The 27257-nt window shown below is 43.9% G+C and overlaps 1 protein-coding gene across 1 annotated transcript in view; it reads right to left on the reverse strand.

The window, feature by feature from the left end:
- Nucleotides 1-4358: 4358 nt before the first annotated feature.
- Nucleotides 4359-27257, reverse strand: part of SLC7A14 (solute carrier family 7 member 14) — a 106024-nt gene continuing 83125 nt past the window's right edge. The window contains exons 5-8 of the mRNA XM_081570880.1: nucleotides 24030-24176; nucleotides 21606-21814; nucleotides 18890-19767; nucleotides 4359-6373 (exon numbers count right to left, since the gene is read on the reverse strand). Of these exons, the coding sequence (XP_081427006.1) occupies nucleotides 6051-6373; nucleotides 18890-19767; nucleotides 21606-21814; nucleotides 24030-24176 (1557 nt within the window). The 3' untranslated portion in view covers nucleotides 4359-6050. The remainder of the gene's footprint in view (nucleotides 6374-18889; nucleotides 19768-21605; nucleotides 21815-24029; nucleotides 24177-27257) is intronic.

The raw sequence follows: 27257 nt of genomic DNA on the forward strand, positions 1-27257 counted from the left end.
CTACCAGCCCAGACAGATGAGGTATTTATTCACCATCATAGCATTAACCATGCTTTTGCTTTGGAAAGTAGGGGTTTATGATTTCCAAGGTAGATTCTAGCTTTTGTGAGCATGAGTGAGTGAGGCAAAGTATCTGCAACTGCAAAGACCAATCAGTAGGAGATGTACAAGGGAGAGCTTCCTCATCCCAATAGCAGAATGAACATAGTCCTTCATAGTCTGCACTTCCTGGGGGACTCACATGACCCACAGTTCCCATTAGCCAGTGTCACCAATGCCAATGTCAGAAAAATGGGGGGAAAATCACAGAGTCTATATGAAAAAATCCACAGGCTGCCCCTGTTTCCTAGTTCTAATACCAAGCCATTTTCTTTCCTTATTGTACCAAAATGCACTACATGTTCTTATAGAATATGGAATTACAGTTACCTGCTTTCAGAAGACTTCAAGCCCAAAGCTGTTGTGCATTTTGTTAACTCCATACAGGTGGTATACTGTTTAATGATTTCTAACACTATTTTAGTTGATACTACAGAAAATTTGTTCACTTTCGATGGCCTTCAAAACTTCCACTAATCCTTTTTGGGCTTTAAGTTCTAAAAAAAAGAAGAGAACGTTTTCTTAGAGAAGGAGTTTTGGCAAAAGGCAAGTGCCTAGGTATTTCGAAAGGATGCGTGAGTTACTCAAGCCAAGCAAAAAGAGGAAAGCTTTTTAGAAACGAACTTGTTCCTGAGCGGGGAGAAAATTACAACAGCCTCTCCTCTAAAATCTTTCAGACAATGAAAGTAGATACAGGACTATCGTACACGATAGGGGTTGCTTGCTACCCATCATCATTCCCGCTGAGAAATACAAATGCTTTGGGAGAACAGCAACCGGATTTCCGCTCGCGGCGGAGGCCTGCTGGCTGGGACGCTGTCCTGCGCGTGCGCGTTGTTCACTTATACAGTACTGGTTCTTTCACTGAGGCACCATTGCTGCTTACAGGTTGGCGCCCATCTTTCCGAGGGACTCTAGAGGCCCCTGTAGACAAAGGGGTCCTTAGAGTCCGGGAGGTGCATGCATATGGGAGAAACCGAGGCTCCGCGAAAATTTGGGATAGAAAAACGCTCCTGAACAAGTTACGTTCTCAAACAGCAAGAAAATGGAGTGTGAATTCCACGTGGCGAATTTGGAGGGTGTGTTTCCTTTGCTCCGTTCTCTCCACTAGCGTAAGATATTAAGGCCAACTTCGGAGTGCTGACTAACCCGAGGGCTTTAGTCCAAGAGTGGACTGCTGATTGCCTCCTGGACTCGGTGAGTTGACCCCAGCTGTGGCTTCAGACACGTTTTCCGATTTCTGACATCTCCACCCAACAAGGCAGTCTAATCGGAGACACAAAAATAAGTAAACCTGTGGCTGACCCTCAGTGGGCTTTCACTGACATCTCAGCCCTGCTAAAACCAGGTGAGAAGGTGGACAGCAGTTTCCTCTAGTCTTTTAGGCTGATTCTCAGACTCTTGTAGCTTCTCTTTATATTGCCATGAAGAGTTATAGCCCCTTGTAAAGTTGATTTCCAACAAGTGGAGTGTAAAGGAGTTCAGGTTCATCAACTCTTTTCGGAATGGGAGAAGACATTTCTTTGAAGGAGTTTGTGTTTTATTTTCCCAATATTACTAGGTTGATATCCTGACCAACCCATAGGTTTTAGAGAAAGAAAGATCGTTCAATTCAATAGTTTTCTCCCTCTGTTTATTAAACAGGCTCATCATAACCATTATGTTGATATTTGATTAGCTGTTAGTTTGTTACTAAGAAGTAGAACTGGATTCTTGACCTAATTCTGTCATTCTTTTCCTTTCACTAGTTTAAAGTGGCTTTGTATTCAGGTACGAGTAAAATCTTAAGCTGCAGTTTTACCGTGTAGGTTAGATAGATATAAAATGTTGTTAGCTTTGTTGTTTAAATGTATTACTGAAAATTTTAATGTGGCTGGGAATAACTGTGTTGTCTGTCTATATGTTAAATGAACAAACTTCTCCTTGGCTAATGATCAAATCAGACAGGATTTCAAAGGAAGTATCATATGTTGTTTTAAGTATGGATATTTTTCCCCTTTAATATGTGAAATCAACTTGGAGTGTGTATGTGATTTATTAGCTCCTTGCCTGGGCAGAGGAAGCCACTGCTCCAGCTTCTTAAAGTCCAGCCTTCCCTGATTCATACTTTCATCATTTTCTCAGTGCCTCCCCACCCAAGGAGAGCTGGCGAGCTCAGTTCAACATTCATGTCTATCTGTGGATGAGCCCTGACTTGCCTTCTCAGCATTATTTCCTACAGTTCAAAATATAAATCATGTATTCTTGTCAAACTAGCTTCTTGCTTTCCCTTGAAGGAGACACAGTACAAATTATTAGTCAAGAGATAGTTATCAGCCACAATCTATACCTTACTCATGCTGATCCTGCACTTGGCAGGCATCTCCCTCATTTCTACCTGGCAAAATTTTGCCCATCCCACAAGGCTCAACACAAGGGCTGCGTTCTCTTTGATTTCTTTGATTTTTCCACTGGAGGAAGGTCTTTTCCATATTTGAATCTCTACAGCTCATAATACGCTCTCCATAAATATTGTTGAATAAATATTTCATTTTCCTTTCATTCATCCATCTACCCATCCATCTGATTATCAGATATTTATTGAACATCCACTATAAGCCAGGCATGGGTAGTTGGTAAAATCTAGCCCTGAAGCTTATCTGTGGGTGTCAATGTCTATGCTATTGCAATTCTCTGCCCTCATGAGGAAAGATTTATTCTTATCATGCAGAAATACTTCTTGCTGTCATTATCAACAATTTCATTATTTCTTTTTTTTTTTCATTATTTCTTAAGTTGCTCCCTCATTGGCAAATTTAGCAGTGCATATCAAGGTTCTCCATTTGTGCACTAAATACACTTCTAGCTTTGTCTTTTCCTTTCTTTTCTATTTTTATTTGCCTCACATTTCTTTTTTGTTATATGTATTTTAATAACCACTTGAAATCCTCTTGAGATGAAGGAGAGTACTAATTAGCATACATTTAAAAAACCAAATAATTAGCTACAAACCATAAATCCATATTATGAAATCTCACTAAAAGAGCTCTTGCTACAGAGAATTCAGTAACATATAGGTCTTCCTAGGACGTTGTTCAAGGGGCTAAGTGTCTGAGGTAATTACAGGGTGATCTTACTTTTAATGTGGCCACACAAATATAGTCTTAAGAAAATGAATTAGGAGATGCTAATATCATTCTTGATTAATGGTATTTGAAAACTGCACTGTGAAATCTGAGACTATTTCACAGAGGCTGTGGACCATGAGGGAAAAACATGTCTATTTATCTTGAAAAACTTTTTCTATCATACTGACTAATTTTTTAAAAAAACCAAGGTCACTGGTGAAATGACTAACCAATTTAGAGCAGTAAAGAGAGCAAAGCTTAAAAAAATATAGAGATACTGTTTGAGAGAAATGACTCCTGGAATGAGGGTGATTTCTAGAGGGTCTTTATGAAATCAGTACCAACAGGGTTTACCAAGCACGGGTCCTCTCTTCTCATGCTACAGAAACTCCACACATCTGCCAGCAGCCAGTTGTTACAATAATGCTTACACCTTATTAGTAAAAGGAAGCTCTTTCACACATGTTAAGATTTTGTTATTTTGCATTCATATTTCTCATATTTCTCTTTGAACACTTTTAATAAATACAGCTCCACCCCATCTGTCTGGATATGTCTCAAGTCTAATAGATTATATTTAAACTAGGCAGATTTGTTCACTCCTAAGACCGGTTCCAAAGTTTGTTTTCACAAGAAGTACTAATTTAATCCCCAAAGATATATTTCACACACCAGCCACTGTATCTTTATGGTTAATCTTAGGGGAGAGAGAAATGGAATTGCCAAGCATTACATTAAGATGAAAAAATGACCTCAGGAAAACCAGAGTGCTGAACAATTACTATAGAGAAATGAAAAAAGAAAAGATCTGGAGAACAGTAATTATTTGAATTTAAATGGCATACATTGGCTTTGGGTGGGATATCCAATTTATTAAAGAAAAACTAGTTTCAGTTGGTCTTTTTATAAATATTATTATTTTTAAAGCCCAGTTCATCAACCAAGAGGACTTGCCACGTTTGGCTGTTTTATCTACATTTATCAGGTTCCAGTGCTGCTCTTTCCCTGGGCTGTGAACCTCCAAGGGCAGATGTTACATTTCTTTTTATTCCTATTGTTTAGGATTTGGTGCATTTTTGATCAGTGTTAGTTTTACATAAAAATGTGCTTTTGTGTCCCGTCTATAATCCTGAACCATGCCAAGATGGCACAAATCTCAACCTTTAAGAAAGAACAGACTTAAACATTAATTGATGTTCTGGAAAACTTTTGGCATAACTCGAGATCCAGGAGACAGAGAGAGCAAAGAATTTACTATTTTGCCCTGCTTTCAGGAAATCCTCCCAAAGATTTTAGCTTGATCCAAATTGTGCCTTCACATACATGTGTACACATCTCAAGGTACTGTACGAATCCCTATAACCCAAGACTAGAATGCATAGACCATGTGTTTTTTTCTTGTTGCAAATGTCCTCTTCCAGTTTGTTTCTGAGAAAATAATCTTTAAGAGCCCCTCTTATGGTCCAGGTTTAGACCTTGTGTGATAAGTCGCTTCAGTCGTGTCTGACTCTTTGCGACCCCGTGGACTGTAGCCCACCAGGCTTCCTTATCCATGAGGATTCTCCAAGCAAGAATACTAGAGTGGGTTGCCTTGCCCTTCTCCAAAGTTTAGACCTTATCAGGTAGATTTTTTTCCCCTGGGCTTTAGTGAAACTACTTTGGGAAATAACAGGAAAAATCCGTGTCTGAAAGTGAGCTACTCCAGAGGAGTAAGGTTCAGAATGAAATGTGATCTCATGGAATGTGATTACCTAAGTAGCTATGCTTTAGTGTTTTTTGTTTTCAGATTAGCACCCACCAATCAAGTGGTTGCATATCTCAAAAAACTTCAGAATTTATAATTTTAGAAATCTGAGATAGAGTTTGCAATGTGATCTCAGTGGCTGGGTCACTTCTCCTTGTAAAGCTTTTTTATCTGATCATAAAACAAATAGCCTACTTCTTCAAGGCATATTAGTGCCATGAAATCATGCTCCCACTTTGCCCTCTTTCATCGTATCAGCAGGAGCTTAGAGTCTGGTATAAGAGAAGGCATGACATGACAGAGAGTTACTTTTTGCCAGTGCCCTTCCGGCCTTCACTGCAAGAGATGATTATTCAGTTTTTGTTTTTTTTTTTCTGGGCATTTAAGTAGAGTTTTGATGGTGCTTCTTACCTTATTATTGGGTCTGACTGCCTTATGGTGAGTCTGAGATCTTTGGGATCATGGTCTCAGAGTTCCTGACCTTTGCTGCATCCTAAAGTTCTAGTTTGGAGACTGTGAGAACCTTGGCGAAGGAAAAAGAAGTATGCATTACCATGAATTTGTTTTTGTGAGATTTCAGAACAAAATGTTGCTTTCTGAGGAAGTGCCAAGTGCCACGTGGCCTCAAGGAGTGGCTCTCAGCCTAGCATGCTGAGAACAGGGCTTTGCCCTTGAGATCTCAGGTGGTTGAAATGCTACCTTGTGCCCAACTCCACCTGCTTTGGCACATCTCCAGGGGTTTTACTCCGTGCATCTTGGGGCCTTAGTAAGAAGCAAAAAGATTCAACCAGCAAAGCAAAGGCCTAGGAGACACTGACATCAGCTCTGATGGTTGCACCTGATAGAATTTCTCATAGCTTTTAGTTTAGTTTTTTGTTTGTTTTTTGCAAGGGGACTAGTTATGGGACCCGGGTGAAGCCCTTCCACAGAACTGTCATGAAGAGCAGAGGTGGCAAATGACAGGCTATGAATGGGGACAGACTTTGGGGAAGGCTGGAGTTTTGAAATGAGAGCCAAAGAAGTTTCCATCTTCTAGCCCACAGGTGAAGTTACTGAAAAGAAATCACCATCATGTCTGCATGTTTCTGGTGTGTGTGCCCCTACTCTGGAGAGTAATCTAACTCATCATTTGCAATCAAGGCCTCTGAGTTCTGTTTGTGTTTGCTTTTGCTCTTCGCCTTGCTACTCGTCCGGGTGTTGGGCTGCGTATCTGACATCTGCTGGTAATAGAAGCCTTTGTCTTCGGCTGGCCCGCCCCAGTTCTCCTGGCTCTCGCCCTCAGTGGCGTAGGAGAAGCCCTCCTCCACTGAGAAGGGGTCGTCCACGTCATAGCGCTGGTACATGCTCTGGTGCAGGGCTTCTTCTCGGGCACTGATTTCCAGGGTGCTATTCCAGATGCCGTACCCAAAATAAATGAGCATACCTGCAGCGGGGGTGGGAGGAGTGGGGGGAAGCACAGGTGAATAAGCTGTTGTTTGGGGGTCCACGCATCAAGCCAGGGGCCTACTCTCAACGGTAAGAGCAGACCTGGTGGTGGATGTGTTTTCTTTGGTCTACACAGTGTTTTGAAAAGACTGAAATTAGATGCCATTTAAAAATTGGTAGATCTTAAGCAACCCATACTTAGAGCAGAAGGACTGACAATGCTGTACCCACATTCCTACATGGAAGCTTCTGGTTGGAGGTGAGAACTGGCCATCTCTTCAGTTAGGATATGGCGCACTTGAGGTCACCTCAGTCCCTACTCCCCTGCTGACATCTAGCTAACTGTACTCATGTAGGTGCCAGCCAGGAATTTGCCTTTTCTTTTCTGGTTTAAGTAGTTACTGATCATCCACAGTGTATTCCCAGCCTTCTCATAGCATTTTACTATCCCAGATTTCCACTTATGGACTCATTCTTTTATTTCACCACATGTGTGGGTGCTACGTTGCTTCAGTCGTGTCTGACTCTTTGCAACTCTATGGACTGTATAGCCCACCAGGTCCCTCTGTCCATGGGATTCTCCAGGCAAGAATACTGGGGTAGATTGCCATTCCCTTCTCCAGGGGATCTCCTCAGCCCGGGATCGAACCCACGTCTTTTCTGTCTCCTACATTGGCAAGCAGGTTCTTTACTATGAGTGCCACCTGGGAAGCCCCATTTTACCACAGAGCAACATGCATATATGATCCTATGATTTACTTTGCCACTTCTCACTCACCAGAGTCATAATACTTTACTGTCACTCAGCAGTCCACTTTCGTTTGTGGACTCTCAGTGTCTGTGGACTCTCATGCCACTGTTACGACCTTAGAATATCTGTTGTGTGATTATCTGTACAGGGTGGTTCTATTTTATAGGCTGTAGAAAACTGGCACTTAATGTTTGTTGAAGGGATGAATGAGAACTCCCAATGAGCATGAAATGTTCAGTGCAACCTCCTTGTTTTGATGTCATTCCAAGCAAAGGAAAGAAGCCAGCCTTCCTAGTTAACCTGTAGCATTATATGGGCTAATGTCTCATTTCTATAAGAATTTTTAGGAAAAAAATATATGTAAATAGTTTGAGAAAAGCCCACGGAGGCTCAGGGCCTGGAATGCTGAGAACCATAGCCTTGGAGGCCAAGGGGCATGATGGTTAAGAAGGTGAGGTCTGAGTACAAATCCTGCCTCCATCACCATGTAACCCTGGACCAGTTACTGAACCTCATTGTGCCTCAGCTTTCTCTTGTATGAAATCTCGAGAGTACTGTACCAATGCATGGGCTGCTATGAGGAGGAAACAACATAAGCAGTGATTCTCAACCCTGGCTGCACCTGGCGGGTCACCTGGGGAGTTCCTGCACAGTCCTGATACCTCATCCCTTGGAGATTCTGATTTAATTGGTCTTCAGTGTGACTCAGGTGTAGGTGATTTTAAAGCTTCACAGGTGATTCCAGTGGTCAGCCAAAGCTGAGAACCCCTGAGATAAGGAACCTTAAAGCTCCTGAGGCAGGAATTCCCTTGCAGTCCAGTAGTTGCTGCTGCTGCTAAGTCGCTTCAGTCATGTCCAACTCTGTGCGACCCTATAGACGGCAGCCCACCAGGCTCTGCCATCCCTGGGATTCTCCAGGCAAGAACACTGGAGTGGGTTGCCATTTCCTTCTCCAATGCATGAAATGAAAAGTGAAAGTGAAGTTGCTCAGTCGTGTCTGACTCTTAGCAACCCCATGGACCGCAGCCTACCAGGCTCCTCCGTCCATGGGATTTTCCAGGCAAGAGTACTGGAGTGGGGTGCCATTTCTTTCTTCAAGTCCAATAGTTAGGACTTGCCATTTCATTCCTCTGGGCCCAGTTCAATCCCTGGTTGGGGAACTAAGATCCCGCCAGCCACACAGCTTGGTGAAAAAAAAACAACATTGGGGGTTGGGGCTTCAACATGAATTTGGGAGGGACACAATTCAGTCCATAATATTAATATAAACTAACAAAGATAAAATGGACTCATAAAATACCACCACAAGCCTCGTGACGTGGCCAAAAAAAAAAAAAAATCCTCCTGATGCATGTGCTCCACTGCCAGCTTTGGCCATTTGGTGGCCTGGCCACTGCGGTCCCCTTGGTTAAGCACCTCCTTCCAGGCACCAGCACACTCTGCTGGGTGGCACTAGCCTCTCTGACTTTGCTAACCCTGCAGGCATCTGCTGGGCTGTTTGCTTAGAACCACAAGGTGAAGCCTGCTTTCCGCTCTGGTCCCTGAGGTATTCTGCTTCCTTTTGAATTTGAAGTGTGTCTTTTTAAGCTTGGATTTCTCCCTCCTTGTCTCAAATGACTCTCTCTGCCATCACCACCCGCCCCCCCCCCAACATTTTCCTATGAAATCAACTTTCCAGGAGCCAAAGTAAGCAGAGATTTATAGTCCTAATTGGTAATAAATCCTGGAGTTAATCATTGGCAGATGTGGCTGTTCTCAAATAGCAATTTCATTTTTTCTGAGCATGGATCTTACTCTTTCTTGTCTGGGGCTGGGGGTGGGGTAGGCATGGGGGATAGTTCTTATCCTTGTGGAGAACAAGGCACCAAATCGAGGCCTCTTTTAAAAGGGCCAGCAGTTTGCTGCTTGGAGAATACCTCTGTTGGAAGCACATTTGAAACGAGAGAGTAAATTTCAGGAGACTAAGTTTATTGTCAGGCACACACCTCCTTTTGCCAATTTTTATTTCTTGCTATCTTTTCTCCTAGACATCCAAGTAGGAGGCAGCGTTTGCCTCCTCTGTCTGCTTGGTATCTGTTATGTCAGTTCTTTTCTTTTTGATCCCCTTCTCAGATCCTGTTTGTAAGTGTGTTGTTTCCCTACTAAACTTAATAAAATTTTTTCTTTTCCCCTTGCCCCAAGCTTCTCTTCTCTGTACTACAGAGGTCATCAAGCACTGGTTTGACATCTATTCTGACAGACCTTCCCCTAACCCCACCAAGTATTGGGGTGTTTTGTCTGATAGACTGTGAAGTGAAAGTGTGAAAGTGTTAGTCGTTTAGTTGTGTCCAACTCTTTGTGACTCCATAGACTGTAGCCCGCCAGGCTCCTCTGTCCATGGAATTCTCCAGGCAAGAATACTGGAGTGGGTAGCCAGTCCCTTCTCCAGGGGATCTTCCTGACCCAGGGATTGAACCTGCATCTCCTGCATTGCAGGCGGATTCTTTACTGTCTGAACCCCCAGGGAAGCCCATCAGATAGATTGGTTTATGGTAATTCTCTAAGAACTTCGGTGTGATTCCTCATAGGATCATAGATACCTAGAGCTGGAAAAGAGTCTGTGTCATTTATCTGTTTGAATACCTTCATTTTACAGATGGACAAATGGAGACTGGGAAAAACTAAGTCACTTGCCTGGGCGTGTGAGGGGCAGCACCAGCAGTCTATGAGAGAGAGAAGGCTCTAGCTTATCCAGCCCTTCACATCCGCTCCCTCGCTGGGTTAGAGACTGCCTAGCGCAGAAATAGTCAGGACGGGCTTAGGTTTTGTTTTGGAAGTGGCTGGGCTTGGAAGGAACATGAGTACATATGTGTGTGTGTGTGTGTATATATGTATGTGTCAGTATGCAAATGTGTCAACTGTGATTACTTTGGGAAAGCAATCCATGGAAACTTGCCACATAAATATTTATGGGCCTTTTATGTTTGCTCTGAGCCCCCTACAGTTTCTAAGGTGTGTCACTCTGTTTTCAGAAGTACATTTCAGATACAAGGGCTGTGAACCCAGAAGCAACTGTGTGCATTGGCCTGACAGCATGAACAGACAGCTTGGGCGAATGCGTTCTCCTAGGGCTTGGTGTTCTGTCTGCCTTTATCCTTCTTGCTGGCCCTTGAGTCAGTTCAGGAAAAGCGATGTGAGGCAGAGAAGGACTGGAGAAAAGGAAGAATGGAGAGGGACAAAGAAGCAGAGGGGAGCAAATGAAAGGGGAGCAGAGAGAGAGGAAGAGAGAGAGGGCGGGAGGAGAGAAACATGTATTACCATCTGTCACGCATAAACAAGGGCTTTGTGTTGGAGGAGTAAACAGAGCTGCTAAAAGCCTCCTGTGTAGAAGCAGGGTGTTTTGTTTCTGCTCCTTTTGTCAGTTGGCTTAGAGAACGAAGCATGAAGTAGTTTCTGAAAAATCTGTGGGGATTCTGGGAATCCTGAACTGTCTGAACAACACTTGACCCAGCACCCCTGGGTGCTGAGATCCTACAGTGATGCAGCCTTTCTCCCAAGGAACTAAAAATACTCTACAAGTGTTATCTTGTTTAGATTCCTCCTGAGAATGGTGTGTGTGTGTGTGTGTGTGTGTGTGTGTGTGTAAGTTATGATTATGGCATTTCACAGACACAAGACTGTGGCACAAGACCAAATACAGGGTTTTCCACAGCTGCATGGTCAGTGTTTAGACTGTTCAGATGGCAGTTCCTTCCGGGTCCTTCCATGTCCTGATCCTGGTTGCTTCCAATTGTTATTTCTACCACCTACCAGGGGGTGGTTGGGAGGTACACACTAATTGGAAACGATTTTGCTGAACTTTACTGTTTATAACATTTATTATTTTATTATTTATTTATTTGGCTGTGCCGGGTTTTAGTTGTGGCGTGCGGGATCTTATAGATGCAGCATGTGGACTCACGTTCCCTGACCAGGGATTGAACTGGTCCCTTTGCATGGAGAGCACAGTCTAAGCCACTGGACTGTGAGGGGAGTCCCTGAACTTTATTTTTGAAGAATTTGAAACATACAGAAGTGGAGAGAACAGTATAAAAAGGCCCACGTATTCATCACTAGCTCTCTCCCTCCTGACACCCACTTGCCTAACCCTTTCTCTTTAGATTACTTTGAAACAAATTCCTTTCATCCTGTTACCTCCTTAAATGCTTTAGCATGTATCTATAAAATAGACTCCTCTAAAAAACTTAACTTAGTATCATTATAACGTCTAAAAACTAATAATTCCTTAATATCATCTGATATTCAGAAGCATCAAAATTTCCCTAAATTATTTATTTGGATAGACTCTTCACTTTTTAAAGCTATACAGTTATTCCAATGATACTGTCTTTGCTTGAAATAGTTTTGGGGTCCTCTTACTCAGGTTGTCAGTGGGGATTGGGTTTATTCTTTTGTAAATCCTTGTGGATGGCAAAGTTTTATCTTTTGACAGTGGATTAGCTTTTAGCATAAGCCAGAAGTCATTTGGAATAAAGTCTCAAAAATAAGGTGGCTAATTGATAAGTAATATTATTTATTGTATTTGTGGATTTAATTCTCCAGTTCCATAAAAATGTAGATCCACTGCTTTGTAGTTACCTATCTGATATCTGAATAAATGAAAGGCAGGTAAAAAATCAGAAGGTAGCCAGCTTTTGTGCTGCTGAGGGTCTTGGAGGGCCCCGTGCTAGGCTGGAGTTATTTTTTATGTGATGGATTGTTGAGGGGGCATTCAAGGCAGCAACTAGTTAGCAGAAGGCACGGAAGTATTTCAATATTTTAACAGCAAACATGGCTGTACTGGGCACCCAGTAATGGTAATGAGTCCCATGGGAGGCTGTTTGTATGGAAGGTAAATATTCAAAGGGAGGCTCTGGCTTCTTTTCCAGACAGTTCTGTGCCTGTGAGAGGTTCAGGCTGGACGAGGTGAAGGATCATGCCTTCAGCCATTGAATGGGCTTTCTTTATGTAACAGGACACCTTGTGATTGGAAAGCCCTTTATACAAACCCACTTTCTCGCACATCATCCCAGAGGAGTTAAGACCTGCGCAATATGCAGGGATTGAAATGGCATCAGAACTCACATCTCTTGAATCTGCATGGAGGACTGCCTACTGGGGGCCTACAGGGAGATTTGGGATGCCAAGTTGCTTTCACAAATGTGGGGCACCTCAGTATCAGCTGGCAAAACACCTATTTATTCCACTTGTCTTGGCCTGTGCAAAGCCCTGTGTTATCCTGTGCAAACTAAACAAATGACCTCAAACCACAAATGAGAGGGGTAGGGGGTCATCTGGATCATGTGGGAGAAATCCAAGGACAAAAACTCAGCTCTGGAAAGAGACTAAGTGACCTGGAGCTAGACAGATTTCCGACCTGATGGGTTCTAGCTCAGATCATGAAGCAGGTTCCTGCTCTCTAGAGTCCCCCAGGAGCTTCCTGTGCCCTGCATGTGGCTCCACACTCAGTGCCAGAGGGGGTGGGCCACCTGACCGCAGGCTGGGTGGAGCTGTCTTTTTCTGGGGCACCCGTTCAGGCAGGAAGCCCTGCCTGCTGCAGATAACTGAGGCACTTTGTTATGCCTAGAGGCTTTTTTATTTTTTCTAGTCTGGGATCAACTTTCCAAAACAGACACTTGTTGGTGCAGAAATGAAGATAGTAATGAGAAGGTGCCTTCCCATCCAGCACAGTCCCCACCAACTCCCACTTTGCTGGTTATTTTTTAAAAACCCACAAGCCCTGTTGATTGTAACAACAGTTAGGTTTGTTTAATATGGTGTGGCCAGGAAGAGCAAGGCTCAGGACGAAGTGGGGACCAGGGGAGCTTCTCTTCTGGGCCCGCAGTTGATCTAACATAATGTCACGTTCTTTATGCCTGAGTTTCCCAGCTGCAAAATGGAGCTGGACGCCCTTATTTTATTCGAAGAGTATAATGGCTATGAGACCAAAGGCAGCCTTCTTAAAGGACATTAAAAACTCCAGCAGTTCCACCTCTAACTCAGCAGAAACCCAACCAAAACACAAACCCTGTGTGGCCATTGAAATCATGTATAAGAATGTTCGTAGCAGCTGCCATGCTGAATGCCCATGGATACAAGAATGGATAAATGCATTGTAGTATATCAACACTGTGGAACGCTAGGCAGCAAGGAGAACGAACAAACTAAAACTGAAAGCACAAAGATGACCTCACACCTGTACTGCTGAGGGAAAGGAGCCCATCACTCACTCACAGCACTGTCTGTTCCCGGTGGACTGCACACACCTGCTGCAGGCCTTCCACTGCATGGTCTCCTGGCCCTTCAGTCTCGCTGCCCCCTCCTCCGAGGTGTCTCCCTGGCCAGCCCAGCACCTCCAGCAGCGGGCAGCCTCAGCGGCTGCAGGTTTTACCTGCTCCCTCCCTCCCTTCCTCTTCGAATCAGCTTGGCTCTGTTGCCATCCTCATCCTGGCCTCTGTGACTTTCCTTGCTCTTCTGAGCATAATTTTGATGTTAAAGCTGCCAATTGTTTTCTCATTTCCCACAAGGAGAATTTCAAACTGATTTATGGGACGTATCATCAGGAATGTGTTTATCTTGGTGCCCTCTCAGGTCGCATGCATAGCCCCCTTCTCCCGCTTCTCTTCCCTTCATCACAATGGCTGCTTTGAATCAGTTTCCAGTAGGATTTCAGATGAGAGCTCAGGCGAAAACCGTGAAGTGTGTCTTCTCTTTGGGATGTTGATGGTTTAGTCCAGGATTTATGAGGTCTGTTGTTCTCTAAAGCTATGTGTGTGCTAAGTTGCTTCAGTTGTGGCCAAATCTCTGCAACCCTATGGACTGTAGCCTTCCAGGATCCTCTGTGGGATGCTCTAGGCAAGAATACTGGAGGGTTGCTGGGCCCTCCTCCAGGGGATCTTCCCAACCCAGGGATGGAACTTGCATTTCTTTAGTCTCCTGTATTGGCCAGCGGGTTCTTTACTACTAGTGCCACCTGGTTTTCCTCAGAGGGACTGAAAAAATTCCAAATGAAATCTTGACAACACCTGGAGTAACGGTTAAGGTCCATAGGGTCACAAAGAGTCAGACACGACTGAGGCAACTTGGCATGCAGGGTAAGGGTACCTGTGAGCTGGTCTAACGGATGATTAATTTACAATAAAGGCCCACAGGGACCAGTAGACCTGACACATGCCTGGAGAATACCATCATACAGTGTTCTTACTGGTCCCTGCTGGTTTCTGGGACTCTGCCCAACTCCTTGAGGTGTTCTTTTACAAAACTGCATCATTTAAGAGAAAAGGTAAATGAAGGCTGGCTTTGTGTTCATTTTGTTGGGGATTATTAAACTTTTGCTATGTGTGTTATTTCTCTTGTCGGAAGGAAAAGGAACAAGTGCTGGGTATCTATTAAGAACTGCTTCATTTCTCGCTATGAGTTGTGCTCTTCCGAAGGACAAAAGCTTGGCTAAACATTGTTACAAAAATGCTGTAATTAAGATTCATTTAGAGAAATTTGGGTACAAAAAGTGTTTGAGAAGATTATCAAGTTATGACTCAGCCCAACCATGTAAATCTTTTTAAAAAGGAGTGGATGTTTCATAATAAGCTCCATTTAGAAATCTCTCTGCTGTTCTCCATGGGAAACTTATATTATGAACAGAGAGATGAAGAAGAAAAATCTGACATTTTAGAGACTCAGATGTTTAGAGATGGGAAATTTATTCTATAAGATTGTTAAAGATTTTATAAGCCAATTTGGGGTTGTGGGATGGATATATTTTATATATCAAAAAACAGGGAGTTTTGTAATTAAATTTTCTGCCTACCTGCAAATTATCTTATTCTTCTCTCTAGATCAGTGGATCTCATATTTGAGCACACATCAGAATTACCTGGCGGACTTGTTAAAATCTACATTGCCCTCAGAGATTCTGATTCTGTCTGTAGGTCTGGGCTGGGGTCTGAAATTGCATTTTTCACTAGTTTCCACGTAATACTGATGTGGCAGGTCTGGGACCTTACTTTGAGAACCACTGTTCTAGATCAATGTAAACCTGGCTGCACAACAGAATTACCCAGGGAAGCTTTAAGAATACCGTGGTTGGCCGTACCAGATCAATTGAATCAGAACATCTTTGTGGGGGGATCCTGGGTGTAGAATGTTTCAGAAGCAACTCACATGATTCTGTTGTGTAGTTTGAGTTGAGAATCTTTGTTCTGGGCTAAACTTACTTATCTATGAGCCTTCAGAGATAATGATACCAAAGCAGTTAGTAGCCAGCAGCTGGGTGCTTCTTAAACTACAGGCTCCAGTGCCCTCTGTCCGGCCCACTCAGGCTGCAGGGTGGCACCCTCCCATGCCAGGGAGTATCAGTTTCAGGAGCCAGCTTGAAGTTTGTGTTATCAGCAAGATTACAAGAGGTTCTCTGGGAACTTTCTTCTGCCTGATAATTGGGAAGGCAGCCTGAGTCAGAACAGGTTCACGTTGTACTTTTGCATGTGACAGCTAGTCTGGGAGACAATGAATCATTTCAGCTTTTTAAAAGAAAGGCAGGAAAGAAACAGCTCTTACTGCTTTCCCTGCTGTTTTCTTGTTAGCCCCAAACTGCAACCAGATCAAGTCTAGCAGAATTATCCACATTTTTACAGATGAGTAAACTGAGGCCCAAAGGAGTTAAATGAATTTCCCAAGGTCACAAGGAAATGGCAGCGTTTTGATTTGAACTTGGGGCTGTCTGACTCCAAAGGCAATAGGCCACTACATCACTTTTGCAAAATTCCTCTGGTGTTCCAGAAACATAGATATTATGCAGGACTGACTACATAATTTATAGGTCCCAGTGCAAAATGAAACCATGAGGCCTCTTGTTAAAACATTGTTAAGAATTCAAGAAGACAGCACCAGAGCATTAAGCCAAGCCCAGAGCCCTGTGTGACTGCACAGATCATCCACCCATGAAGCCAGCCCTCTGCTAATCTGCACAGACTACATCTCAAACATTCTGGGCAAATACGAAGGTCTGCTCAGAAGCACTGTGGTGGGGAGGTAGGAGGCCCCCATCTGAGCATGGAGATTCTGATTGTGGTAATAGCTCTGTGAATAACTTCCTGTTATTCTTGCTGAGCTTGAGCATGTTATTGAACCTTTTGGAGGTTCAGTTTACTTATCTGTGAAGTTGAGAGAGGGAGAAGTGGGGAGTGTTTCAATGTTTCTCAAACTTTATTTACATTTTATGTATATACTACATTTTTGATATAGTGACTGTGATTGTGGACTCTGGAATTACACCACCTCAGTTCTAATTTGGCTTTGCTATATTCTAACTATGTGACCTCAGTCAGGTGCCTTAGTTTCCTCATCTGTAAAATGGATCTGGTTGGGTGGATTAAATAACTTAATATAAGGGAAGCCTTGGGAATGATGACTGACATGTGGTAAATGCCATATAAGTGTCATTTATCGCTTTGAATCATATGGCATATGTACTAATGTTTTTTTCTTCTGTTTAACTCACTTTTGAAACTTAAAAATATTTGGACTTTCCTGGTGGTACCATGGATGCGAGTCTTCCTGCCAGTGCAGGGGACACGGGTTTGATCCCTGGTCTGGGAAGATCCTACATGCCTTGGAGCAACTAGGCCTGTGTGCCACATCTACTGAGTCCTCGTGCTGCAAATACTGATCCCTCGTGCCACAACTGCTGAAGCCTGTGCGCCTGGAGCCTGTGCTCCGTAACAAAAGAAGCCACCGCAATGAGAAGCCCAAGCGCTGAAATTAGAGAGTAGCGTCTGCTCGCAGCAACTAGAGAAAGCCTGAGAAAGCTTGAGTGCAGCAATGAAGACCCAGCACAGTCAAAGTTAAAATAAATAAATGATTAAGAAAGCAATGATGTGAGTATGTATGTTTTTGTAGTGTTTGTGAAAGTGAGTAATAACCATACGGTATTTTGAAAAGTTCATATACTCTCTAAAATCAGTCCAAATATTAACAGTGGAATGGTTACCACACTGTGGGTAACATTGTACTAGATATTGAAGGCTATATCTAGCTTGGATAGTCCAGGAAAAGATGAATAAATTCTTGTGTATTTGTGTCTGTGCCTTTATTCATTTGACGAATACATGACTCTAATATTTCTACACACTTCAGTCATTTCTACCCACAGTATCATCTTTCCATTGGTTTGCTTCTTCTTCCAGTGGCAAAATGTTTAAACAGAAGTGAGAGATTGTGAATAAATCATGTAAATGCTTAGAACTTTGACAAGTCAGTGGGGTCCTTTCAAGAGATCCCTTAAAGTCTAACAAGGGATGAGGCTTAGGTAGTGGCAAATTGGTACAAAATGCTTACAGGAAGGTGCAGGATGGCCTTCAGAGGTGAGGAATCTTCTGGGAGATATATGCTCTTGCCTTTGATTACTATGTTTACCCCCCCGCCCCACCTCCCTCTGTCTAAAACCTATCTTGTGGTCCAGTTCAAATTCTGCCTCCTTAAAGTCCTTCCCAACTATTCTGACTGAAAGTTTCCTTTTTCTTATCTGAAGAGTGCTTTATAATCACAGATAAGTATTAATTAAGCATGAACAACAGTATGTTTTGGAAACAGAGGTCACCACGTTGAACACCCACATTCCTCATCTCAGGGAGTGGTTGGGCTACAGCTCCGCGAGTCTTTTTGTTGCCTTGCCCGGGCTGGTTGATTCACACGTATTTATTTTGCCTCCCTTATTCTTTACTTTCCTATTCCTCAAAGCACCTAAGGACCCTCCTTAGCTAAGTATTTGTTGCCAGAGACCCCAGGGTTACCAAATTATATAAGAAATATAAAAATAATAAATAAGGAACCTTAAGCATTCACTTAAACATCTCTCTTAAGTTATCATGAGCACCTATCCCCAGCCATTTCATCAGTAATGGTCAAGTATGTTAAACATGTAATGTGAATATAATATAAACTGATTCCAAAGGAAAATTAGAAATCTTGGGGAAGATACAGGACTGTCTGAAGGCAGTGAAAGTGAGTTTAGAGAGAGCAATGGTAATTCACTTAAAGCTGTGGATGTTGAGAACCTGACCGAGCCTTATCAGTTATCAACAGAAGAAGAGAAGATCAACAAGGATGCTGATGTGATAGGTACTTTCTAAGAAAATGGTTGGAATATCAATGGATGAGGAAAGCTCTTGGGAAAAAATGAAATGCTCAAATATTTTGTGAAAGTTGATAAAAAGTGAGGACTGTTAAATGGTGCCAGGATGTACTTTTGTCAAAAAATTATGCCAAGAATGCATACTTAATTCATACTTTGCTTGTTTAAAAATATGACATGATTGCTATTTTAATTCTGTCCAACATAGGATAAATAAAATTCTTCGTAATTTTTAGTTTTTAAGAATTCCAATCAACCTTTCCCACCCTCAATTTATATGTTATTTTTGTCCTTTTTTAAAAATGTGGATCCACTTAAAATGAAATAAGTATCACTTTCTATGATACTAATTATCCACAAGAACAATATCTAGTAATAGCATTCTAGTGAAGTGATGGATTGATCAGAATCATTCTTCAGAACCAACGACCAAGATCATAACAGGCAGAAAGGGCTCACGTGGCTTTTATGACTCTAAAGCAGAAAGCAAGGATCCACAGAACCAGCCAGAATTCTCTTGGCAAGGGGATGCCCAGTCGGGCTAGGAGGTAATTTTGGGATAAGCCTGGTCAAGGCCTTAGAAGGGAACTCTCAAGGCTCCAAAGGAAGTTGCTTACCCACAAAGCACCAGACTGCAAACCGGATCCATGTGATGGTGGAGAGCTTTAGCATGAGATAGATGTTCACCAGCATGGCAAAGGCAGGCACAAAGGGGAGGCAGGGAGCCATGTAGGGCAGCTTCTTGGGGTTCTCTGGTTGCTGCAGGATCACAAACACCAGCGCGCTGATCAGCAGCACCATCAGAACGACCAGAAGGATGGCCCACCAGCTCTGCTCGGAGATGTAGTCGGAACCAAAGATGATGAAGGAGCAGAAGATGAACATGAGGATGAAGAGCAGGAGCACGCAGATGGTCACCGTGTGCCCTGTCGCGGCTGTGGGCCGGTCCATTTTGCCCGGAAGGCCCAGCTGGATCCTCATGGTGTAGTAACGGGGCCCAATCAGCTTCTTCAACTTGATGAGATAAATGTTTTCGGATTCATCGGCTTCTATGCCTGTGGTCATGTCCACAGTGCCGTAGTTTGGGTGGTTGACATTGTAGGTTGACTTGTCTGATTTCCCTATGAGCATCTCATTGTCTCCCAAGGATGGCAGGTTCTTGGCCCCACATGTGTTGGTGGCTGGGCCAGAGAACTCTTCCCCTTCACTCACAGGAGAGCAGACTTCCTTCTCACAGTCAGCCAGAATGCCCTCCTTCTTCTTCGTGTGTTCCTCAGACAGGAATTTGACAAAGCCGTCAATGTCACTCTCGGGCTGGTATCGAAGGAGCAAGACACAGACAGAGACCAAGGTGTAGGCGAGGAGGGTGCCGATGGACATCATCTCAATCAGGTCTCTCAAGCTGACTAGTAGGGAGAGGAGAGCTGCCAGGAACCCCGACACGATGCAGGCCACCACGGGGGTCTCTGTGTAGGAGCTTACGTGAGCCAGGAATCTGGAGGAGGGGCAAGCAGAGGGTTAATGGTGATTGATTCAACATGGTTTAACACCTCCTGGTCCTGCTCCTCCAGTTTACTTCTGGATTCACTGCTTTAAATACTGTTGCTGTTCCTACTTCAAGATCCAGTTTCTGAAATATAATTTAAACAATCTATTTTAATTCCTTGGGTATGAGGCAAACTGCTCTATTAAAGTGCCTACTTCATTATGTGATGTGGTGGGTTGATTGAATGTAGGAGGTTCTCAGGAATCTAAATTGAAGCCCAGACTTTGCTACGAAGAGGGGATAGTTGAAGTCACATACCTGCCTGGTGGTCCTCTCCACCTGTGTTACCCAAAGTATGGTCCATGGATCAGCAGCGTTAGCAACACCTTGGAACTTGTTCGAAATACGTATTTTCAGGTTTCATCTACTATGTCAGGCTCTCTGGGAGTGGGGCTCGACAAACTATACACTTTAAAAAACCTCTAGGGGATTCTGATTTTTGCCAAAGCCTGAGAAGCTTGCTCTACAACGAAAGTACAGGGATTTGGTTGCAAAATAGCACAGTCATTAAGAACATGTGCTCATGGATGAAAGCTAAATCTGGCCAATTACTCACTGGAGAAGACAGAGAAGACCAACAAGAGTGATTGAATGACAGGCGCCTGTTTAGCAGTTCCTTAGACTTAGACAGGCTCCCACCTTCCACCTTCCTCTCCTCCTGGCCCTCATTTTTGCTGCTCTTCCAGTCCTCCCTTATTTCCGTGATTCACACAAGACTATAAACTGCTCAGAGCCCTAGCATCTCTCGGTTTTCTTTGACAGCAGAAAGACGTTTTGAAAGTGTGAAGTTGTCACATCTCCACCACGATCAGCCTCCAACTCCCCCAAGGTCTCAGCTCTGACCCAGTGGTGACCTCAGAGGGTATGCACAGGAACTGTTGCAGAAGGTAACAGCTGATGGCAGAGGTCAAGTCTGAGTTGGATCCCTCTGAACTCCTGAGACCTCTTTGGCAGTTTGCTCCTTGTTTGGTGCACTTGAAGAATGCTTTACCTGCAAGTTCCTCACACAGGAGGCATGAGGCACCAAGAGATGGGGCCACATCCCCTGTGTACCATGGGCAGATAGGCTACTTCCTGGCCAGATTAGGGGACTGGAAGTGTTAGTATCTTGATGTGGTTAAAAATCTGGTCATTCAGGTCAAACAGTCCTGGGTTCAAATCCTGACCACCCCACCCACCCACCCACTCACCCAGCAACTGGAGGATTTGGGGCAAATTTTTGTTTTTTTTACCTCTCTGTTACCCAAAGAGTATTGAGTATTTTCATCTAGTACACTGTTCTGTTAAATAGAGTTATTGTGATGACTAAATGGGATACCATATACCTGGGATACATAGATGTTCAATAAATGGTAGTAGTCATTGCTACTATTACTAGGTTCTGCTCAAAGGGTCTTATCCTCTCTTTGATTGTAACTTTGAACTTTTTTCAACTTCAGAGGGGCAGTTGTCAAGGCTCAATGTGAGAGCAAGTCTAAGATGCCCCTGGGATGGGTCCTTCCTTCCAGAGGCCACCCATGTAGCATTTTGGCACCCACCATCTTTACGAAGGAGCAGACAGTGTCACAAAAGGGGAGGGGTAGTTGGGGGAACATACCAGTTTGTTGCCAGATTGAGGGACCCAGAGTCAAACTGAGGGGCCTAATTTAAGACCTAAATTATTTTCACTCAAACTCTTTGCCAAGATATATGACAAGTTCCATGGTCCATATGACAGGGAAGATGGGTGACAGTCTCCCTGGACAGGCATGGAAGAGTAAAATAAATACCATGAGCATAGCCCTTACCTGAAGAGGAGCCCATCGCCGGCCATGGCATAGATGACCCTCGGCATTGGGAAGAGGGAGCCCAGCAAGCTGACCGTCAGTCCTGCAACCGACCCAATGGCCACAACGAACTTTGCTGCATAGAACCCACGAGCCACAAACATCTCCATGAGTGGGGACTCCGTGTCAATGGTGTCATATGGCACCATCAGAGTTAGGATCATGCTAACCTGTTAAAACAAGATGAAACGTGGTTGGAGGTAGAGGGATCAGTCTGATGCATGGATGGATGTCCCATAGCAGAGGAAAGAGACCTGGTCCTGCATGGGAGCCTGCATCTGCCACTTCCTGGTGTGTGCCTTTACTTTAGACCAGTCATCTGGCCTCTGGAGCTCTTGGTCTCAGAATCTCCTCCCCACATGTGAATTCAGTGGACTGGACCGAGTCATTTCTACTATCTCTCTGCGGTCCTTTCGTATCTGAGGAATAAGTCTGCTGGTATATCAGCTCCTAAAAGCGGAGCTACATGGGTAGTTCAGTGAAGAGCAGGTAGTATCTGATGGCAGGAGCTGTAGCCAGAGGGCCTGGAGCCAGGGCCTGGCACTGGCCATGGGCACTGTGCCCTCATGGACAAGACTCATTTCTTTTGTACTTTCCAGGTCCTACAGGATCTTAACTGTACTACTTACCCCAAAGACCAGAGATCAAAACTTGAAAGATAAATGTGTAGGGGATCAACTGATGGGACTCGTATTTCCATTTCCTCTCTGTAGCTCAGTTCCAGGAACCAGACAGGCCAAGAAATAAATGATGGCATCAGAATGGAGTCCAGTTCTACTGTGGGCTAGAAGACCACTATGGCTATGCTTAACCAGGACCTATTTCTCCTCACATGTCATAGATCTACCGTGACATCCCTCCCTTCATCATTGGCCCCAGGCAATGGAGACGCCAGTCATAAGACCAGGAGACCCCTGGGCTGTGAAGGCCAATCCTGGCATCATTGAGGGAGTCTGGAGCCTGAAAAGGAGAGAGCGGCTCATTTCTAGATCACTTTTTTGCCTGTGTCTCAGGAGCCAAGATCCCCCAGTGAAACAAAGTGGCCACTGGGGAGGCTGGCAAGATGTGTGGCCAAGCCCAGCGGTGTGGCTCCTCCTGGTGGTAGAATGCGCCCGGTTGACCAACACAAGCCCGAGCAACTCCTGAGGCGTGGTTAGGGCCCACACATTCTAAAAGGGAACCTGTCCCAGTAACATCATCACTTGCAACATCCTCTTTGGGGATGTGGTGGGGTAGACTGGAGGAGAGTGGGGTGGATTCTTACAGCAATTCTCGGTGAGTCTCCTGCCCATGTGCGATTAGAGCAAAGTGTGGTAGACTTACTCAGTAGTCTATAAAGCACTATCCTAAGGAAGGAACTGTGATTGACTTTATCGCGTGTGCTACGTGGGTTGACTCCTGGAGGAGGGGAAGGTATGAGGTGGTACAGGAGGGGGAATACACAGCAGAGTGTCTCTGTTGCTCCCCCTGCTGCCCCTCCCCCCACACTGTTCCTGAACATTCTGTCTGCAGGGATAATCAGGGCTGGATAAGATAAGTTGCATGCGTGGGCATAGGCTCTGCGCTCAGTCATGTCTGACTCTTTGTGACCCCGTGGACTGTAGCCCTCCAGGCTCCTCTGTCTGTGGGATTTTCCCTGCAAGAATACTGAACTGGGCTGACATGCCCTTCTTCAGGGAATCTTTCCCCATCCAGGGATCCAACCTGTGTCTCCTGCATTGGCAGGCGGGTTCTCTACCGTTAATGCTGCCTGAGAAGCCATGTGCATAGGGGGAGTGATAATTGACCTATCCATGAATAGAAACATTTTGATGGGCAAACCATATTCGGTGCTGCTCTTATGTTTTCCTTTGGCTTCCAGGACAATCCTATTTTCTCCTTCCCCACTCTGGGGGAGCCTTGCATCTTTGCTGCTGGGAAGCTCCCAGAAGACAGAAGAGCATTCAGGAGGGTGCACAGAGGCCCACAATGCCTCTGCTTGCCGCACACCCACCCGTTACTGCCAGCCTATGATCTGAACTCCTTGGACGGCAGCCCACTCCCTGCATGCTCCCCCCACCACCCCCACTCCCGGCACCGCATGCCGGGATGCCGAGAGCCTGTGCATAGGGCGGAGCAGGGATGTGAGCCACAGCCCAAGTGAGGGCCTGGGGCTTCTCCTGTGTCCAGCTTGGAACCCTGATTTTCTTCCTGTCATCAGTGGGTGGGGTGAGCTTGAGCTCGTGTTCAAAGAGGGAGCAACATGAACATATGCGTACAAACACCAGGAATGCACAAGTGAAGGATTACTTCCTGACATAAGGAAACCCAGTCCCAGAGCCACATTTTAAGGTCAAATATGAAAAGTCCATGTGGAAGGTGCCATAATAAGCCTTTGTTACTTACAGATACATATGCTGTCAGGCAGATGACCAGGGAGGCGGTGATAGCATAAGGGATGGATGTGTTGGGATTCTTGGCTTCCTCTCCAGTGGTGGCAATGATGTCAAAGCCAATGAACGCATAGAAACATGTGGCTGCTCCTTGCAGCACCTATAGAGATGAAGACATTTGAAATCCTTAGAGTGTCAATCGATCACCAGCACCTGACACGTGGTCCCCTTAATTGCCCGATGGTCAGCAGACATTACTGAGTGGTAGAGGGGGTAACATGGTGCAACTTGTGCTAAAGGCTTGAGTTCTGATGTGACACTGGGAAATTTCTTCATGTATAAAATGAAGATAAGAAGAATTATGCCCAAATAAAAATTAGGTTCATGCAACACACTGAAATCATTTTTGGAAGTAAGTGGGGTTATAACTAAATCAGTAAGTTGGGTAACCCTATGTCTTGGGGGAACTCATTAACTTCTTTGTGCTTTATTTTCATTTAGTGGTTCTCAACCATAACCAGGGCCTGTGTGATAACCCCTAGGAAATGTCTGGAAATGTGGGGAGGTGCTTGTGACTGACACAGAGCCATGGAGTGGGCCTTCTGGCACTTAGTAGGGGTCTCAGATGCCGTTGCACAAATTCTCCTGCCCAAATTACTACTAGTGACCCTGGTAGACCATTTTCAGGGTATCTTTCAGATGTTAAATGATATAAAGGATTTTTAGATTTTCCAGGTAGACTCTTGTCGTCCATGGAAAGAAAGGGAGAGCCAATTTTGGGGGTTTGAGCAGCCTAGTTGGGCTACATGGCTGGGGAAGGAATGAAGAGGGAGGCAGAGTGAAGCTGGGGAGGTGGTATCCAGTGATATCTGCTGGATGTCTGTCTGACAGGAGCTTATGTGATTCCAAAGATGGCTGTAATTTGATGGGTCAAGATGTCAGTGAAAATCCTCCATTGAGGAGCATGTAACTTTCTTCCAAAGAATGTTTCAAAGTTTAAATTCTGTTTTCCCACCTTAGCATTTTCATTATCAGCTGAAAGTAAGAAATGCTTGGGGATATCATTTTAGGGGAAGATGAAAGAGATTTTTCTGGATTTTCTGTGTATGGGGTGAAGGCATTTGACACCATGCAAACTCTAGCAAGGGGTCCAGGAGTGAGGCTCATTGTGGACTGGGCTAGTTTTTCCTTTATGTCCATATTCATTTTATAAAGGATGAAATTCTAAAAATGTGCCAAGCAGATACCTGTCCCTAAATTTTCACTCTTACCTTTCTGACTGACTTCTCAATAAGTAAAAGGTATAATACTAACAACTAGAACATACAAAGTACATCACAAAATGGAAGATCGTCTCGAACTTTCAAAAGCAACATTTGCTCATCTGTAAAATGAGTTAGTCTCTTCTCTAGTCTCTCCCATTAGGGCTCTAATGCTTCAGTTCTCTAATTGGGGGCTCTTATTCTGGGGTCCATGCAATTCAGGAGAGTCTGAGAATTTTGATGAGAAAAATAAATCTTTATTTTCCTTACCCTTCTATTGAATGTTATCATTTCTTTTGATTATGAGTATAGATGACAAACTAACAGTACTGTGATATTTGTCACCAATCAGATATTTTCCCAATCATATTAGTTGTTGCAGAGATCTTGAAATACCATTTGTGCTCATTGCTACTTCCAATTTATGTTAGTTATTAGACATAGATATTAATATTTAAAGCACTAATAAAGAAGCCCATGGTTATATCACAATTTAAAAATATTTTTGTAACTGTATTTCAATTTATAGTTGACCCCTGAACAACGTGGGGGTTAGGAATGCTGACCCCAGCACAGCTGAAAATTCGAGTATAACTTATACTGGCCCTCTGTGTCCATGGTTCCTTGTGTACTTGATTCCTCCATATCTGTGGTTCCATGTCCACGGATTCAGCTAACCACTCACTGACGTTGTACTGTAGAATTTACTTTTGAAAAAAAAAAAGTGTAACAGCCTGATTCAAACTGCTGTTGTTCATAGGTTAATTGTTATTGGTTTCTTTCGAACTTCTATGTAATTAGGTTATTCATTTATAAACACAATTTATATACAATATAAATTCAATCCCAAAGGAGTTCATCTGCTTCACCAGACTGCCAAGGAGTCTACTGCAAACACAAAAATCTAAGAACTCCTGATCTATTCTAGTAGAAAGAACTTCCATACAAGCAGTTGTCACCAGGGGGCTACTATCTGGGAGAGGAGATAACTCCCACTTTCACTCCAGCAGAGTCCTGCATTTCAGGGCATGAAAGTGTCTTTTGCCTCCAGACAAGGAGTTCAAAGAGATCTCACCTCATGGTACATGGAGGTTCACAGGTTTGGAAATGTACTTGTTTTCACTTGTCTAAAAAATGTTTCTGGTGTTCAAGGATGGATGGATGCTGGAATTTCAGGCTCACCAAGCTGCCCCAATCCAGGAAGGCCTTGCTTTAAGACAGCTTCCAGAAAAACAGGTCCTGCTTTCTCTTCCTTTAACATCTTTCTTTCCATATACATGCATGCACACACACACACACACACACACAAACACACACACACACACACACCCCTCTTATAAATCATACAGTGATATTTTATGACAATCAGTCTGATGATGCAATCAATCCCAATTAGGACATCCCAGGGCTACACTGCCATACCCACTTGGAGTGATCAGTGCTGGTTGGTCTTAGATACTGGAAGAGCTCCCTGCTGAGGATAGGAGGGTGGGAAGGTCCTAAGTAAGAATTTAGGGCCAAGCTACCCTGGAAAAAGGTAAAAGAGACATGTGTACCCCAGTGTTCATCACAGCACTGTTTACAATAGGCAGGACATGGAAGCAACCTAGATGTCCATCAGCAGATGAATGGATAAGAAAGCTGTGGTACATATACACAATAGAATATTACTCAGCTATTAAAAAGAATGCATTTGAATCAGTTCTAATGAGGTGGATGAAACTGGAGCCTATTATACAGAGTGAAGTAAGTCAGAAAGAAAAACACCAATACAGTATAATAACGAATATATATGGAATTTAGAAAGATGGTAACGATGACCCTATATGCGAGACAGCAAAAGAGACACAGATGTAAAGAACAGACTTTTGGACTCTGTGGGAGAAGGTGAGGGTGGGATGATTTGAGAGAACAGCATTGAAACATGTATATTACCATATGTGAAATAGATCGCCAGTCAGGTTCGATGCATGAAACAG

This window comes from Giraffa tippelskirchi, chromosome 2 (genome assembly GCF_054371585.1).
Source record: "Giraffa tippelskirchi isolate mGirTip1 chromosome 2, T2T-mGirTip1v1.2.pri, whole genome shotgun sequence".
Taxonomy (NCBI): Eukaryota; Metazoa; Chordata; class Mammalia; order Artiodactyla; family Giraffidae; genus Giraffa; species Giraffa tippelskirchi.